At 65.3% G+C, this 18,193-nt stretch overlaps 2 protein-coding genes and 1 long non-coding RNA gene across 3 annotated transcripts; all 3 read left to right on the forward strand.

The window, feature by feature from the left end:
• The first annotated feature begins 1,534 nt into the window (after positions 1-1,534).
• Positions 1,535-2,293, forward strand: LOC140000370 (uncharacterized). Its single transcript, XR_011805513.1, has 3 exons — positions 1,535-1,693; positions 1,924-2,070; positions 2,157-2,293. It is a non-coding gene; the product is annotated as an uncharacterized lncRNA (long non-coding RNA).
• Positions 2,294-2,312: 19 nt separating this feature from the next.
• LOC140000210 (uncharacterized) lies at positions 2,313-4,649 on the forward strand. Its single transcript, XM_072030009.1, has 5 exons — positions 2,313-2,324; positions 2,420-2,663; positions 3,391-3,519; positions 4,090-4,215; positions 4,294-4,649. The coding sequence occupies exons 1-5, from the start codon at positions 2,313-2,315 to the stop codon at positions 4,647-4,649; spliced, it is 867 nt and encodes a 288-aa protein (XP_071886110.1).
• Positions 4,650-8,274: 3,625 nt separating this feature from the next.
• Positions 8,275-13,789, forward strand: LOC140000211 (latent-transforming growth factor beta-binding protein 4-like). Its single transcript, XM_072030010.1, has 6 exons — positions 8,275-8,826; positions 8,905-9,227; positions 9,920-9,985; positions 10,471-10,599; positions 12,168-12,317; positions 13,380-13,789. The coding sequence occupies exons 1-6, from the start codon at positions 8,516-8,518 to the stop codon at positions 13,787-13,789; spliced, it is 1,389 nt and encodes a 462-aa protein (XP_071886111.1). The 5' UTR covers positions 8,275-8,515.
• The last annotated feature ends 4,404 nt before the right edge of the window (positions 13,790-18,193 follow it).

The following is an 18,193-nucleotide window of genomic DNA, read 5'->3' on the forward strand; positions in this document are numbered from 1 at the left end:
CGGTCTGCGCACCCAGGACGTCTGCTGCCGGGGGGCCGGTGTGGCCTGGGGGGTGCACGAGTGCCAGCCCTGCGACGCCGACCCCCGTAAGGCAGCGGGGTTTTTTTTGGGGTTATGGGGTTGGGGGGGGTTCTGCGGTGTGGGGGGGGGGCTCACTTTGTCCCCCCCTCCCCCCCCTCCATTTGCAGCAAACCCCCCCGCCGTGGGGCAGCACCCCTGCCCCAAAGGTTTCCGCCGCGCCAACGGCTCCTGCGTGGGTGAGTTTGGGGAGATTTATTTTTGGGGGGGTTAAAAGGGGATGGGGGGGGTTTTGGGGTGCTGACCCCCACCCTGTGTGTGTGCGTCCCCCCCCCAGATGTGGATGAGTGCCAGGAGGGGGGGTTCTGCAAGAACGGGCTCTGCACCAACACCCGGGGCAGCTTCGCCTGCCTCTGCCACGAGGGCTTCATCCTGGACTCGTCCCGGAGCAGCTGCATCTGTGGGATCGGGATGGGATTGGGGGTGGGGTTGGGGGTGGGGTTGGGGTTGGGATTATGGGTAGGGTTGGGGTTGGGATTGGGATTGGGATTGGGATTGGGATTGGGATTGGGGTTGGGGTTGGGGTTGGGGCTGGGATTGGGGTTGGGGTTGGGATTGGGATTGGGGTTGGGATCGGGATGGGATTGGGGGTGGGATTGGGATTGGGATTGGGGGTGAGGTTGGGGTTGGGGTTGAGATTGGGGTTGGGGTTGGGGGTGGGATTGGGGATGAGGTTGGGGTTGGGATTATGGGTGGGGTTGGGATTGGGATTGGGATTGGGGTTGGGGCTGGGGTTGGGGTTGGGATTGGGATTGGGATTGGGATTGGGATTGGGATTGGGGTTGGGGCAGGGGCTGGGGCTGGGGCTGGGATTGGGATTGGAATTGGAATTGGGGTTGGGGTTGAGGTCGGGGCAAGGCCTGGAATTGTGGTAGGGATTGGGATTGGGGTTGGAATTGGGATTAGGGTTGGGATTGGGATTGTGGTTGGGATGTGGATGGGGATGGGGTGAGGAGGGAGTAGGGGTTGGGATTGGAGTTGGAGTTGGGATTGGGAGGGGATGGGGATGGGATGGGGATGGGGGTGGTCTGAAATGGAATAGGGATTGGGATTGGGATTGGGATTGGGATTGGGATTGGGAGGGGATAGGGAAGGGAAGAGGAAGGGGAAAGGATTGGGGTGGGATGGGGATGGAGTAGGATGAGGTGGGATTGGGATGGGAACAGGATGAAATGGGATTGGGGTTAGGACCAGGACTAGGACTGGGATTGGGATTGGGATTGGGATTGGGATTGGGATTGGGGTTTTGGGGTTGGGATTGGAATTGGGGTTGGGATTGGGATTGGGGTTAGGACCAGGACTAGGACTGGGATTGGGATTGGAATTGGGGTTGGGATTGGAATTGGGGTTGGGATTGGGATTGGGGTTAGGACCAGGACTAGGACTGGGATTGGGATTGGGATTGGGATTAGGGTGACCGGTACCACCCCCCCGCCCCCCCCCCCCCCAGCCCACCAGGTGATCTCGGAGGCGCGGGGGCCATGTTACCGGGTGCTGCGGGAGGGGCGCTGCGCGCTGCCCACCCTGCGCAACATCACCCGCCAGATCTGCTGCTGCAGCCGCGTGGGCAAGGCCTGGGGGCCGGCGTGCCAGCGCTGCCCCCCCTTCGGCTCCGGTGAGCCCCCCCGGGACCCCCCCAACCCCTTGGGATCCCCCCAAAAAAAACCCTTTAGGGCGGACCCCCCCCAAAAAAAACAAAAACCCTTTGGGGAGCCTCCGTTTCATGGGATTTGCACCCAAAGCCACGGGCTCACCCTTTGGAGGGGGGTTTTTTTTGGGGGAGGGGGGTAATTTTTTTTGGGGGGGGGTCCATTTTGACACCCCCTCCCCCCCCTTCAATTGCAGAGGGGTTCAAGGAGATCTGCCCCGCCGGCCCCGGCTACCACTACTCGGCCTCCGACCTGCACTACAACACCCGCTACCTGGGCCAGGACCTGCCCCGTGTCCCCCTGGGGCGTCCCCGTGTCCCCTCCCCAGCTGGGACCGCCGCCCGTGAGCCCCTTGTCCCCCCCGCTTTGTCCCCCCCCACCCCCCCCGGCTGCCAGGACCCCCCCTCACCCCATTGCTCTGCCCCACAGCTCGCTGGCGCCCCGGTCGGCCGCCCCCCAGCAGGTCACCGCCTGTCCCCGAGGTGCCACCGCGGGTCCCCAAGGTGCCACAACGCGTCCCTGAGGTGCCACCACGCGTCCCACACGTGCCACCGCGTGTCCCCGAGGTGCCACCACGGGTCCCCGATGTGCCACCACGTGTCCCCGAGGTGCCACAACGCATCCCCGAGGTACCACCACGTGTCCCCGAGGTGTCACCACATGTCCCTGATGTGCCACCACGTGTCCCTGAGGCACCACCGCATGTCCCTGAGGTGCCACATGTCCCCAAGGTTCCACAGCGGGTCCCTGAGGCGCCACAACGTGTCCCCGAGGTGCCACCAGACGTCCCCGAGGTGCCACAACGCGTCCCCGAGGTGCCACCGCGCATCCCCGAGGTGCCACCACCAGCCCCCGAGGTTGTCATCGTGCCTCGACCCACCCTGGGGCTGCTGGGACCCCTCCCCACGCCACCCGGCCCGGAGGGTCCGGCACCAGGTAGGGCTGGGGCACTTGTGCACGGCTGCACACGTGTGTGCACCGTTGCACGCATGCATGGTTGCAGATGTGCGCAGGGTTGCACTGTGTGCAGCTGTGTGCGTGCATTTTATTTTATTTTTTGCACGTGTGGTTACGCTCTGCGCCGTTGCACATACACATCTCAGCACAGGCGTGCAAGGTCACACGTGTGTGCATGTGGCTGTGCACTTGTGCATGGTTGCATGCTTGCATGGCTGCATGTGTGCAGTTGCATGTGCACGTGTGCTCAGTTACATGTGCAAGCAGTTACGTGTGCAATTTGCATTTATTCAGTCTCATTTGTGCACAGTTATAGGCGTGCACAGTTACACACGTGCGTGTTACACGTGTGCACACCATTGCAGGCTTGCCCAGCTGCATGCAGCTGCAGTAGCACGTGTGCATCTCATGCATGCACAGCTAAATATATTGTGCACGTGTGCACGGTTTGCATGCATGACTATTTGCACACGTGTGCACGGCTACATGCATGCCTGCTTACACACGTGTGCACAATGCCTACTTACACACGCCTACACGTGTGCATGTGTCCTGTATGCCTATTTGCACACATGTCCACAGTTGCATGCATGCTTGATTGCACACACGTGCACAGTGTGCATGCGTGCATGTTTGCACAGGTGTGCACAGCTGCACGCCTGCCCGTTTGCACACACATGTGTTACTCACGTGTGCCCGCTTGCAGCCGCCGGCAGCGTGTGCGAGCGGAACCCGCGGATCTGCGGCCCCGGGCGCTGCGTCCCGCGCCAGGGCGGCTACACCTGCCTGTGCCACCCCGGCTTCTGGCTCAGCACCCAGGGCACCCACTGCATCGGTGAGCGGCGCCCGGCCCCTCCCTGGGCACCCATGTCCCCGTGCACCCACCTCCCCCTGCACTCATTTCCCCGTGCGCCCATTTCCCTGTGCACCCACCTCCCTGTGCACCTGTTTCCCCATGCACCCACCTCCCCATGCACTCACCCGTTTCCCCGTGCACCTATTTCCCCGTGCAGCCACCCATTTCCTCATGCACCCATTTCCTCACGCACCCATTTCCTTCTGCACCCATTTCCCCATGCGCCCACCTCCCCATGTACCCACCCATTTCTCCGTGCACCCATTTCCCCATCTATCCACTTCCTTGTGCACCCACCTCCCCGTGCACCCACCTCTCCAAGCCCCAATTTCCCCCTGCCCCCATTTCCCCATGCACCCGTTTCCCCACGCACCCACCCATCTCTCCATGCCCCCACCTTCCCGTGCCCCCATTTCCCCCTGCCCCCATTTCCCCGCGCACCCACCTCCCCACTCCCCTCTCCCCCTTCCCTCCCACCCACCTCTCCATCCGTCCCCGCTCCTGTCCGTCCGTCTGTCCCCATTGCCGTCCGTCCCCCCGCCTGCCCAGACGTGGACGAGTGCCGGCGCAGCCCCCGGCCCTGCGCCCCCGGCCGCTGCGAGAACACGGTGGGGAGCTTCCGCTGCGTCTGCGGCCCCGGCTACCGGCCCGGCCCCGGCGGCACCGACTGCCAAGGTCAGCAGGGACGGGGGGGGGACAGAGGGGGACAATGGGGACAACGGGGATGGGGCTGAGGTGGCCGTGTCCCCGTAGATGTGGATGAATGCGCCCAGAGCCCCTCGCCCTGCGCCCAGAGCCGCTGCGAGAACTTGCCCGGTGGCTACCGCTGCGTCTGCCCGGCCGGCTACCAGGCCAGCACGCCCACGGGACAGTGCCAGCGTGAGCGGGGACACGGGGGTGTGGGGACACCGGGCTGTGGGGACACTGGGTGTGGGGACACCGGGGTGTGGGGACACCAAGGGTATGGGGACACCAAGGGTATGGGGACACCATCTGCGTGTTCAACACCCATGGGGTCATCGTTCATGGGGTCACCATCCATTGGGTCAGCAGCCATGGGGTCACCATGCCATAGTGTTGCCAGCCACGGGGTTAAACATCCATGGTGAACCCATCCATAACCTCCCAATACGTGGTGTCCCCATGCGTGGTGTCCCCATGCGTGGTGTCCCCATCCATGGAGTCCCCATCCATGGTGAACCCATCCATAACCTCCCAATACGTGGTGTCCCCATCTGTGGTGTCCCCATGCGTGGTGTCCCCGTCCGTGGTGCCACCACCCACGCCCTCCCCGCGGTGCCACCACCGCCGCCCCCTCTCCGTGCCGCGCAGACATCGACGAGTGCGAGAACCACCTGGCCTGCCCCGGCCAGGAGTGCGCCAACACGCCGGGCTCCTTCCAGTGCCGGCCGTGCCGCGACGGCTTCGAGCTGCACCATGGGCGCTGCGCAGGTACCCGCGTCCCCCCACGTCCCCCCTGTCCCCCCGAGGGGGGGGCCAACCCTTAATTGTGCCACCCCCTAGACGTGGACGAGTGCGCCACGGGCTCGCCCTGCGGTCCCCACGGCCGCTGCAGTAACACCGAGGGCTCCTTCCACTGCCAGTGCCGGCGCGGATACCGGGTGGGTGCCGGCGGCGCGCCATGCGCGGGTGAGTGGTGGGGGCGGCGTGGGGATGGTGCCGTGTCCCCCCCACACCCGACGGCCCCCCCACGGCCCCCATCTGCCCACAGATGTCAACGAGTGCCTGGAGGGCGACTTCTGCTTCCCCCACGGCGAGTGCCTCAACACCGAGGGCTCCTACAGCTGCCTCTGCGCCCAGGGCTATGCCAGCACCCCCGAGGGCACCGCATGTGTTGGTCAGAGCCCGGCATGGTCCCGGTCCCTGTCCCTGTCCCTGTCCCTGTCCCCGTCCCCATACCCATCCCGGTCCCATTGCAGTCCCCATTCTCATTGTGGTTTCTATTCCAGTTGCGGTTTTTTAGTCCCAGTTAATCTACTCAGTCCCATCCCCGTGCCTATCCATGTCCCCATCCAATCCCAATCCTATCCCCATCCCAATCCCATCCCCATCCTATCCCATCCCAATGTCTCTCCCTGTCCCCATCCCATCCCACCCCAATCCCAACCCCCATCCCATCTCTGTCTCCATCCCATCCCCATTCCCACCCCAGTCCCCATCCCCATCCCAATCCCATCCCCATCCCACCCCAATCCCATCCCCATCCTACCCTTTTTCCACCCCAATCCCAATCCCACCCCAATCCCATCCCTTTTCCACCCCATCCCCATTTCCATCCCAATCCCAATCCCACCCCAGTCCCATCCCATCCCACCCCACCCCTCCACCACCCACCCACGCATCCGGGTACCACGGGGTGCCACCAGCCCCTTGTGTCCCCCTCTTTCCCCGTATCCCCCCTGCCCCCGTGTCCCCCCCCTGTACCCACGTCCACCCCGTGCCCATGTCCCCCCCGTCCTCACCCCGTGTCCCCCCCCAGACGTGGACGAGTGCCAGCGCGGGGACGTGTGCCGGGGCGGCCGCTGCGCCAACACCGACGGCGCCTTCGAGTGCCACTGCCCCGCCGGCTTCCGCACCGACGCCGAGCGGGCCCAGTGCCACGGTGAGGGGCTGGGGGGTTGGGGGGGGGGGGATTTTGGGTGCCCCCCACCCTGGGGCTGGCGGCGAGGGTGGCCCTGTCCCCGCAGATGTGGACGAGTGCCAGGAGCACGGGGCCGAGTTGTGTGGGGCTGAGCGCTGCGAGAACTTGCCCGGATCCTACCGCTGCGTGCCCGCCTGCCAGCACGGCTACCGGCCCCGGGACGGCGGGGGGTGTGAGGGTGAGCGGGGATTGGGATTGGGATTGGGATTGGGATTGGGGTTGGGGTTGGGGTTGGGGTTGGGGTTGGGATTGGGATTGGGATTGGGATTGGGATTGGGATTGGGGTTGGGGTTGGGGTTGGGGTTGGGATTGGGATTGGGATTGGGATTGGGATTGGGATTGGGGTTGGGGTTGGGGTTGGGGTTGGGGTTGGGGATGGAGATAGAGACCAATAGTGGATGGGTTTAGGGACTGGGACTAGGATGGGGATGGGAGGGGATGGGATTGGGGTGGGATTGGGAGGGGGATGGGAGGGGATTGGGGTGGGGATGGGAGGGGATTGGGATGGGATTGGGATGGGATTGGGATGGGATGGGGATGGGGATGGGAGGAGATTGGGGTGGGGATGGGATGGGGATGGGGATTGGGATTGGGGTTGGGGTTGGGATTGGGGTGGGGATGGAGATAGAGACCGATAGTGGATGGGTTTAGGGACTGGGACTAGGATGGGGATGGGAGGGGGTGGGATTGGGGTGGGATTGGGGTGGGGATGGGATGGGGATGGGATGGGGATGGGAGGGGATGGGATTGGGGTGGGATTGGGATGGGGATGGGATGGGGATGGGATGGGGATGGGATTGGGATTGGGGTGGGGATGGAAATGGAGACTAATAATGGATGAAAATAGGGACTGGGACTGGGACTGGGACTGGGACTGGGACTGGGACTGGGACTGGGACTGGGACTGGGATGGGGATGGGGATGGGAGGGGATGGGAGGGGATTGGGGTGGGGATGGGAGGGGATGGGATTGGGGTGAGATTGGGATGGGGATGGGAGGGGGATGGGAGGGGATTGGGGTGGGGATGGGATGGGTTGGGATGGGATGGGATGGGATGGGGATGGGATTGGGGTGGGGATGGAAATGGAGACTAATAATGGATGAAAATAGGGACTGGGACTGGGACTGGGACTGGGACTGGGACTGAGACTGGGACTGGGACTGGGACTGGGACTGCGACTGCGACTGGGACTGAGACTGGGACTGAGACTGGGACTGGGACTGGGACTGGGACTGGGACTGGGATGGGGATGGAATGGGTTTGGAATGGGGATGGGGGTGGGATTGGAACAGGATTGGGATGGGGATGGAGATGGAGACCAATAATGGATGAAAATAGGGGGTGGGATTGGGATGGGATTAGGGTGAGATTGGGATGGGGTTGGGGATGGGATGGGAATGGAGACAGGTCCAGGGACCAGAACGGGACGAGGATGGGGACTGGGACAGGGATGGGAACCCGCACACAGGGCTGTGATGCGCACGGGGCTCATCCTGCCCGGGGCCGTGGTCCCCATCATCCCCCACCCCACCTTGTCCCCCCCCCATGCTTGGGGTCCCCCCGGTGTCCCCGCAGATGTGGACGAGTGCCAGGAGCATGGGGCCGAGTTGTGTGGGGCCGAGCGCTGCGAGAACCTGCCCGGATCCTACCGCTGCGTGCCCCCCTGCCAGCCCGGCTACCGGCCCCGGGACGGCGGGGGGTGTGAGGGTACGGGGCCATAGGGACGGGGACAGGGCCATGGGGATGGGGATGGGGCCATGGGGACGGGGATGAAGCCATGGGGATGGGGACGGGGCCATGGGGATGGGGATGGGGCCATGGGGACGGGGATGAGGCCATGGGGATGGGGATGGGGCCATGGGGATGGGGATGGGGCCATGGGGATGGGGATGGGGCCATGGGAACGGGGATGGGGCCATGGGGATGGGGATGGGGCCATGGGGATGGGGACAGGGCCATGGGGACGGGGATGGGGCCATGGGGACGGGGATGGGGCCATGGGGACAGGGACTGGGGCACGGGGATGGGGATGGGGGTACGGAGAGGCTGAGGGGACCCTGAGGGGCCATGGCATGGGGGACATCAGGGACAAGCCAATGGGGCACAATAGGGACAAAGCTATGGGGGACATGGAAAAAACAACGGGGATGCTGGGGACAAGCCAATGGGGTCGAGGTGCAGGGGGACTTCTCTATGGGGTCAGGATGGGGATGGGCAGCAGGGGACATCAGGGACAACACCACGGGAGATAATGGGGACAAAACGATGGGGGACATTGGGGACAAGCCAATGGGGCCACTGGGGACAAGCCAATGGGGTCGAGGTGCAGGGGGGCTTCTCCATGGGGTCAGGATGGAGACGGAGAGCAGGGACCATCGGGGGACAGTGGGGACCCCCCCATGGGGCTGAGCTTTTGGGGGACGGCTCCACGCTCCCCCCCCCAATGTCCCCACCGCCCCCTCCCCCCAAAAAAACGTCACCTCCCCGCTTGCAGACGAGGACGAGTGCGCCGAGGGGGGGTCCCGCTGCGGCCCCCACGCCGCCTGCCACAACCTCCCCGGCTCCTTCCAGTGCGCCTGCCACCAGGGCTACGAGGCCGCCCGGCACGGCCACCACTGCCAGGGTACGGGGACAGCGGGGACAGCAGGGGGGGGACACCCAGAGTGACACTGAGCCCCCCCCCTTCGTGTTTCCCCCCCAGACGTGGACGAGTGCGCGACGCTGCCGGGGGTGTGCGGGGCGGCGCGCTGCGAGAACGTGGACGGCTCCTTCCTCTGCCTCTGCCCCGACGGGGGGCACGAGTTCGATCCGGTGACGGGGACGTGCGGGGGACCCCCCCCAGCGACCCCACTCCTCCGGCCCCCCCCGGAGCCGTGGAAGCCCCCCCGGGCTTGGCGGCGTGCTTCAGCCCCGCCTGCGGGGTGCTGGCGCCCAACGTCAGCCGGCAGCAGTGCTGCTGCAGCGTGGGGGGCGCCTGGGGGGTCCGCTGCCCCCCCCCGAGGCCGTGCCCCACGCCTGGAACCGGTGGGGACATGGGGACGCTATGGGGGGGGGAGGGGATTGGGGATGGCGTGGGGTGGGAAGGGATTGGGGTGGGAGTGGGATTGGGGATGGGGATTGGGATTGGGGATGGGGACGGGGATAGGGATGGGGATGGGGATGGGGATGGGGATGGGGATGGGGATGGGGATGGGGATGGGGATGGGGATGGGGATGGGATGGGATGGGATGGGATTGGGATTGGAGTGGAGTGGGATGGGATGCGATTTGGGATGGGATGGGATGGCGATGGGATTGGAGTTGCAATTGGGACTGGGATGGGATGGGATTGGGATGGAGATAGGATTAGGATTGGGATGGGATTGGGATAGGATTGGGGGGGTGGAGATGGAATTGGGATGGGGTTGGTGATGGGATTGAGATAGATTGGGATTGGGACTGGGATGGAATGGGGATGGGATGGGGATGGGATGAGGATGGGACTGGGATTGGGGTGGGAAGGGATTGGGATGGGTTTGGGGTGGTGATGGGATTTGGGATGGGGATGGGGATGGGATTGTAAAGGGATTGGGATTGGGGTGGGTATTGCCAGGGATTAGGACTGGGATGGGATGGGATTGGGATCGGGGTGTGGATGGGGACAGGGATGGGCTGGGGATGGGGTCAGGATGGTGCCAAGGTGCAGGGGGGGTGACACCTCTGTCCCCCCCCCCAAGCCGAGCACCGAGCCCTCTGCCCCCACGGGACCGGCCAGACCACGGGGCCCCAGGGCTCAGCAGCAGGTCAGTGCGGCCGCGGGGGGGGCACAGCAATGGGGCCCCCCCCATTTGGGGGCTCCCTCCGTTTAGGGACTCCCCCCCCTACTCAGGGGCTCCCCCCTGTATTTAGCGGTTCCCCAATGTTGGGGATGCCCCCCCATTTTGGGGATGCCACCCCTGTTTTGGGGCTCCCCCATTTATGGGATGCCCCCCATTTTGGGGACTCACCCCCCCTAATTTGGGAATGGCCCCCATTTGGGGGACTCACCCCTCCCATTTTGGGGATGTCCCCATTTTTCAGGGTGCCCCCTCAATTTGGGGATGCCCCCCCTATTTTGTGGGGTTACGCCCCTCCCCTTTTGGGTGCATCCCGCCTATTTTGGGGCAATACCCCCCCTATTTTGGGGTTCCCCTCCTATATAGGGGCTCCCCCGTTTCGGGGGTGCCCCCCCCAATTCCGAGGACCCTCCCCCTGACGTCGCCCCCCCCCTTACCCCCTTACCCCCCAGATGTGGACGAGTGCCGGGTGTTCGCGCCGCAGCTGTGCCGGGGGGGGGTCTGCATCAACACCGCCCCCGGCTTCAGCTGCTACTGCCCCAGCGGCTACTACTACGAGCAGGAGCACCTGCAGTGCGTGGGTGAGCACCCAGCACCCCCAGCACCCCCCCAGCACCCCCCCAGCACCCCCAGCACCCTGACCCCAGCACCCCCAGCACCCTACTTGTGCCCTGGGTGCACCCTGCCTGCACCCTGAGCACCCTACTTGCATCCTGAGCACCCTGAGCACCCTGCCTGCACCCTGAGAGCACCCTACTTGCACCCTGACTGCACCCTAAGAGCACCCTGTGCACCCCGAGCACCCTACTCGCACCTTGAGCACCCTGCCCTCAGCACCCTGAGCACCCTGCCAGCACCCCCAGCACCCCCAGCACCCCCAGCACCCTGACCTCAGCACCCTAATTGTGCCCTGGGTGCACCCTGCCTGCACCCTGAGCACCCCGAGCACCCTAATTGTGCCCTGAGTGCACCCTGAGCACCCTCTTTGCACCCTGAGCACCCGACTTGTGCCCTGACTGCACCCTGAGTGCGCCCTACCTGCACCCTGAGCACCCTAATTGTGCCCTGAGTGCGCCCTACTTGCACCCTGCCTGCACCCTACTTGCACCCTGAGAGCACCCTGAGCACCCAGCCAGCACGCTGAGCTCCCTACCTGCACCCTGAGCACACAACCTGTACCCAGAAAGCACCCTAAGAGCACCCTGGCTGCACCCTGAGCACCCTCTTTGCACCCTGAGCACCCAACTTGTGCCCTGCCAGCACCCTACCTGCACCCTGAGCACCCTGCCTGCACCCAGCCAGCACCCTGAGCACCCAACTTGCATCCTGAGCACCCTGAGCGTGCCCTGTCTGCACCCTGAGCACCCAACTTATGCCCTGAGTGCGCTCTACCTGCACCCTGAGCACCCTACTTGCACCCTGCCAGCACCCTGAGCACCCTGCCTGCACCCAGCTCACACCCTGAGAGCACCCTGCCCACACCCTTCCAGCACCCTGCCAGCACCCTGAGCACCCTACTTGCACCCTGCCTGCACCCTGAGCACCCTGCCAGCACCCAGCCAGCACCCTGAGCACCCAACTTATGCCCTGAGTGCACCCTACTTGCACCCTGAGCACCCAACTTGTGCCCTGCCAGCACCCTGCCTGCACCCTGAGCACCCTAATTGTGCTCTGAGTGCACCCTGGCTGCACCCTGAGCACCCTCTTTGCACCCTGAGCACCCAACTTGTGCCCTGAGTGCGCTCTACCTGCACCCTGAGCACCCTACTTGCACCCTGACTGCACCCTGAGCACCCTGCCTGCACCCAGCTCACACCCTGAGCACCCTGCCCACACCCTTCCAGCACCCAGCCAGCACCCTGAGCACCCTGAGCGTGCCCTACCTGCACCCTGAGCACCCTAATTGTGCTCTGAGTGCACCCTCCCTGCACAATACCTGCACCCTGAGCACCCAACTTGTGCCCTGAGTGCACCCTCCCTGCACCCTCAGCACCCTGCCTGCACCCTGTCTGCACCCCGAGCACCCTACTCGCACCCCAAGCACCCTGCCCTCAGCCCCCCGAGCACCCTTCCAGCCCCCCGAGCCCCCTTCCAGCCCCCCCCCCCGTGCCCCCCACCCCCTTGCCGACCACCACCGCCCCCCCCCCAGATAACGACGAGTGCCAGGACGAGGACGCGGAGCCGTGCATCGGGGGCCGCTGCGTCAACACGGTGGGCTCCTACTTCTGCTCCTGCGCCCCCCCCCTGGTGCTGGACGGCTCCCAGCGCCGCTGCGTCACCAACGACACCCGCGCCATGGGTGAGGCCACCCCCTGTCACCCCCCCCGTGTCACCGTCACCCCCCCCGTGTCGCCCTGTCCCCACGTGTCCCCATATCCCTGCCCTATGTCCCCGTGGCCCCCCATCCCCGTGTCCCGGCACTGTCCCCTGATGCCCCCCCCGTGTCCCCATGTCCCACATCCTGATGTCCCACGTCACCGTGTCCCCACGTCCTGTGTCCCCATACCCCCATGGCGCTGTATCCCCCATGTCCCCAAATCCCCGTGTCCCTGTGTCCCCATGTCCCACGTCGCCTCCCCTTGTCCCACATCCCCCTGTCCCACGTCACCATATCCCCGTGTCCCCATGTCCCCATGTCCCACATCCCTTCATCCCAGTGTCCCCCATTGTCTCCCCACATCCCACATCACCTCCCCATGTCCCCACCTCACTGTGTCCCCATGTCCCCGTGTCCCCATGTCCCCACGTCCCTATGACCCCACAGCCACGTGGCCCCATAGCCTCATGTTGCCATGCACCCGTGTCCCCTACGGCCCCTTGTCCCCTCGTCCCCATGTCCCCATGTCCCTAAGGCCCTATAGCCTCACATCCCTGTGTCCCCATGTCCCCCCATGTCCCTGTCCCCCCCCCCATGCCCACGTCCCCATGCCCCCTCCCATGCCCACGACCCCCCCATCCCCTATACCCATGTCCCCATGTCCCCATGTCCCCAAGACCCCACACAGGGGGACCCCCACCCTGCCCCCCTCCTACCCCAGCAATAGGGACCCCCCCCAGACCCCCATAATGGGGACCCCATGGGCACCCCCCAGAGTGGGTCCCCCTTAGACACCCCCCCCATGATTGGGACCCCTTGGACCCCCCCCATAACAGGGACCCCTTTGCCCCCCCCAATAATGGGAACCCCTCCCACCACCCCACAACGCCCCCCCCCTAATGGAGACCCCTTGGGTACCCCCCATATAACAGTGCCCCCCCCACCTCTTTACACCCCCCCCCTTAGCATCCCCAATTTTTAGGACCCCACCCCACAACCTGCCCCCCCCCCCATTTTTTTTTCTCCCCCCCCCCCCCCCCCCAGATGACTTCGAGTTCCTCTGCAACGTCCTGCGCCCCCCCGGCCCGGGGCTGGGCCCCCCCTACGAATACGGCCCCGAATACCCCCCCCACTACGGGCTGCCCTACGGCCCCCTCCCCTTTGGGGGTCCGGGCCCCCGCCTGCCCCCCCCGGGGCTGCGCGCCGACTACGACCCCTATGGGCTGGGGGGGGGCTACGACCCCCGCGGGGACGCCCTTTACGCCGCCCCCCCCCGCTACGAGGACTTGGAGGATTTCGAGGGGTCCCGCCGGGGCCCCCCCCGCTCCTCCCGGCCCCGCAGCCCCCCCAGCGCCCCCCAGGACCCCCCCCCGTGGCTCTTCCAGCCCCATGGTGTGGCCGAGCGGCCGGGGCGAGCCAGCGAGGATGGTGAGTTTGGGGGGGGGCGGGATTGAGGGGTTTTGGGGGGGGATTTTGTTTTTTTTATGGGGAGGGGGCTGACGGGGACCCCCCCCCGCAGACCCCCGGGACGAGGCGCTGCCGCCGGAGCTGTGCGGGGTGCTGAGCGGCTGCGAGCATGGGCACTGCGTGCGGGTGCCCCAGGGCTTCACCTGCGCCTGCGACCCCGGCTACCGGCTGGACGCGGCACGCGTGGCCTGCGTGGGTGAGACACGGCCTAATCCCGGCCTAATCCGGCCTAATCCGGCCTAATCCGGCCTAGTCCCGGCCTAGTCCCGGCATAATCCCGGCCTGATTCCGGCATAATCCCGGCCTAATCCGGCCTAATCCGGCCTAGTCCCGGCATAATCCCGGCATAATACGGCCTAATCCGGCCTAGTCCCGGCCTAATCCGGCCTAATCCGGCCTAGTCCCGGCATAATCCCGGCATAATACGGCCTAATCCGGCCTAATCCCAGCCTAATCCGGCCTAATCCGGCCTAATCCCGGCCTAATCCGGCCTAGTCCTGGCATAATCCCGGCCTAATCCGGCCTAATCCCGGCCTGATCCCGGAATAATCCCGGCCTGATCCCGTCCTAATTCCTTCATAATCCCGGCCTAGTCCCGGCCTAATCTGGCATAATCCAGGCCTAATCCCGGCCTGATCCCGGCCTGATCCCAGCCTAATCCTGGCCTAATCCCGGCCTGATTCCGGCCTGATTCCGGCCTGATCCCGGCATAATCCCAGCCTGTTCCCATCCCAATCCCATCCCATCCCAAACCCCAGTCCCAGACCAAATCCCACCCCATCCCATCCCCAATCCCACTTTAATCCAACCCCCAATCCCACCCTAATCCAACCCCAAATCCTACCCCAATCCTACCCCAATCCTACCCCAAATCCCGATCCCATGCCCATTCCATACCCCCAATCCCAATCCCACCCCAATCCCATCCCCACCCCCCCAAATCCCATCTGCAACCCCTTCCCACCCCAGTCCGACCCCAAATCCAATCCCAATCCCACCCCAAATCCCAACTAAATCCCAATCCCGCCCCAAATCCCAACCAATCTCAGTCCCACCCCAAATCCCTTCCCATCCCAACACAAACCCATCCTAATCCCACCCCAATCCCATCCCAAATCTCACCCCAATCCCATCCGCAACCCCTCCCCACCCCAGTCTAACCCCAAATCCAATCCCAACCCCAATCCCACCCCAAATCCTACCCAATCCCAATCAAACCCCAATCCCACCCCAATCCCCCCTCAAATCCCCCCCAATCCCAATCCCACCCCAATCCCATCCCAATCCCCCACAATCCCAATCCCCACCAAAATCCCACCCCAATCCCATCCCCATCCCCCTCAATCCCACCCCAAAACCCACACAATCCCAATTCCACCCCACCCCAATCCCACCCCAATCCCATCCCAATCCCATCCCAATCCCCCTCAATCCCACCCCAATCCCCCCCAATCCCAATCCCACCCCAATCCCCCCCAACCCCCCCCCCAATCCCACCCCAAATCCCACCCCATTCCCCCCCCAATCTCCCCCAATCCCCCCAAAACCCCCCAATCCCACCCCAATCCCACCCCAAATCCCCCCCAACCCCCCTTAATCCCCCTCCCCGACCCCCCCTGACCCCCCCCCTTTTCCCCGCAGACCTCGACGAGTGCTCGGAGGCCGCCCTGTGCCGGGGGGGGCGCTGCCTCAACACCCCCGGCTCCTTCCGCTGCCTCTGCCCCCCCGGCTCTGTCCCGGCGCAGGGACCCCCCCGCTGCATCCCCGCGCGCCCCCCGGCCTGAGCCCCCCCCTCCCCATCCCGGGGGGGGGGCCCTGTATTTATTGTCTGTATATATCGGAGCTGGGGGGGGGGGGATGGAGAGACACTGGGGGTCACCGTCCGGCATCCCCCCCCCGCCCGCTGTGGGGTGAGGTGGGGGGGGGGCTCCTGGGGGTGCCCATGGGGGTGCCCGGCCCCCCGCTCCCTCCCCCCCCGTCCATGTGAGCCCCCCCTCACTTCCCCCCCAATTTTTACAGAATAAAGGTTTTCTATAAAATGAGCTGGGGGGGGGGGAGTTCTTTCATCCTAATAGGGTCGGGTGGGGGGGGGGCTGTGGTGTCACAGGGACTGGGACCCCAAATGGGACCCCCCCCTCATGAGTCTGGACCCCTCTACTTGGGACTGGGACCCCTCTATGGGTTTGGGACCCCCCCCAGTGGGACTGGGACCCCCCCCATGTATCTGCTCCCCCCCTCAATGTGTCTGCCCCCCCCAATGGGACTGGGAGCCCCCCATGTGTCTGGGACCCCTCCATGGGTTTCGGGACCCCCCCCAATGGGATCAGGATCCCCACCCCAATGGTGCTGTGACCCCCCCCCCCCCATGGGTCTGTGACCCCCCAATGGGACCGGGAACCCCCCTATTGGACCTGGGACCCCCCCCATGTGTCTGGGACCCCCCCCATGTGTCTGGGACCCCCCCCCCATGCATCTGGGACCCCCAACCCCCCCCAGTGACCACAGCGAGCCCGTCGCGCTTCGAGCCCCCCGTTTATTGCCCCCCCTCGTCCAGCAGCCCCCCGTCCTCCTCGGGGGGGTCCGGGGGGGGGCGCAGCGCGGCGCTGACCCCGTGCAGCTCCAGCAGCTGCTGGAAGGCCGCCAGCAGCAGCAGCGCCGCCGTCACCCCCAGCAGCAGGTAGGCTGGGGGGGGGGGACACAGCGGTCAGAGACCCCCACCCCCCCGTGGAGACCCCCACCCCATGGAGAGATCCCCATGGAGACCCCCCCCCAATGAAGACCCAATCCGCCATGGTGACCCCATCCATGAAGACCCCGCCACCATGAAGACCCCACCCCAATGGAGACCCAACCACCATGGAGACCCCAACCATGAAGACCCCAACCACCATAAAGACACCACCAGAAAGACCCCACCCCAATGGAGACCCCAACCACGGAGACCCCAACCATGGAGAACCCAACCACCATAGAGACCCCAACCATGAAGTCCCCCAACCACGAAGACCCCAACCACGAAGACCCCAACCATGAAGACCCCACCCCAATGGAGACCGCGCCCCAGTGGAGACCCAACCACCATGGAGACCCCAACCATGGAGACCCAACCACCATAAAGACACCACCCCAATGGAGACCCCAACCACGAAGACCCCAACCACGAAGATCCCAACCATGAAGACCCCAACCATCTAAACCCCAACCATGGAGACCCCAACCATGAAGACCCCAACCATGAAGACCCCAACCATAAAGACCCCAACCATGAAGACCCCAACCATCTAAACCCCAACCACGGAGACCCCAACCATGGAGAACCCAACCACCATAGAGACCCCAACCATGAAGTCCCCCAACCACGAAGACCCCAACCACGAAGACCCCAACCATGAAGACCCCAACCATAAAGACCCCAACCATGAAGACCCCAACCATCTAAACCCAACCATGGAGACCCCAACCATGAAGACCCCAACCATGAAGACCCCAACCATAAAGACCCCAACCATGAAGACCCCAACCACCATGGAGAACCCAACCATGAAGACCCCCAACCACGAAGATCCAACCACCATGAAGACCCCAACCATGAGGACCCCAACCACCTAAACCCCAACCATGGAGACACCAACCATGAAGACCCCAACCATGAAGACCCCACCACCATAAAGACCCCACCCCAATGAAGACCCCCCCCACCAAGAAGACCCCAACCACATAGCCCCAACCCCCACATAACCCCAACCCCAGATCCCCAAACCCCAACGCCCCCCACCCCAACGCCCCCCCCCAACCCCCCGCCCCCGCTCACCGGCCAAGGCCACCCGGTAGAGGTGGCGCGGGGGCTGCCCCTCCGGTGCCCCCGCCGCGTCCCCCAGCCCCACGGTGGTGACGGCCATGCCGCAGAAGAAGACGGCGTCCAAGAAGCTCCCGGAGCCCCCCAGGGCCCACAGGGCGGCGGCAGGCAGCAGCACGAAGCCCCCCGCCACCGCCCCCGCCAGCAGCCCCAAATGGAGCCCGGCGGCCCCCCGGGGGCTCCAACCCCACCGCGTCCTCAGGTAGCGCCGGGGCCACCGGGTGACCGGCACCGAAAGCCACCGGGCCACCACCGCCAACGTCAACACCGTGAAGGGGACGCCCAGCGCCGCGTAGGCCAAGCAGAAGGCTTTGCCCCCCGGGGACAGGGGGGCCACGGGGCCGTAGCCTGGGGGGGGGGGGGAAATTTAGGGGGGGGACCCCCCCCGGTAAGTGAAAGGGGAGGGGGGACCCCTGGGGGTGGTGGGGGGAGGTTGGGGGCTTGGTGGTGATGGGGGTCCTGGGCGAACTGGGGGGCTCTGTGGGCTGGGGGGGTCCTGGTGGGGCTGGGGGGGGGCCTGGGGGTCCCAGTGCTA

This window comes from Anas platyrhynchos, chromosome 33, assembly GCF_047663525.1.
Source record: "Anas platyrhynchos isolate ZD024472 breed Pekin duck chromosome 33, IASCAAS_PekinDuck_T2T, whole genome shotgun sequence".
Lineage (NCBI taxonomy): Eukaryota > Metazoa > Chordata > Aves > Anseriformes > Anatidae > Anas > Anas platyrhynchos.

What these genes read in the sequence shown, in the direction of transcription:
- LOC140000211 (XM_072030010.1), top strand. Translation starts at nt 8,516, where the DNA reads ATGGGGTCGAGGTGCAGGGGGGCTTCTCCATGGGGTCAGGATGGAGAC. An exon ending in GCCCCAGGGCTCAGCAGCAG is followed by an intron (nt 9,986 to 10,470) that starts GTCAGTGCGGCC and finishes CTTACCCCCCAG; the next exon opens with ATGTGGACGAGTGCCGGGTG. An exon ending in GGAGCACCTGCAGTGCGTGG is followed by an intron (nt 10,600 to 12,167) that starts GTGAGCACCCAG and finishes CCCCCCCCCCAG; the next exon opens with ATAACGACGAGTGCCAGGAC.
- LOC140000210 (XM_072030009.1), top strand. An exon ending in CCCGGAGGGTCCGGCACCAG is followed by an intron (nt 2,664 to 3,390) that starts GTAGGGCTGGGG and finishes GCCCGCTTGCAG; the next exon opens with CCGCCGGCAGCGTGTGCGAG. An exon ending in CGGCGGCACCGACTGCCAAG is followed by an intron (nt 4,216 to 4,293) that starts GTCAGCAGGGAC and finishes GTGTCCCCGTAG; the next exon opens with ATGTGGATGAATGCGCCCAG.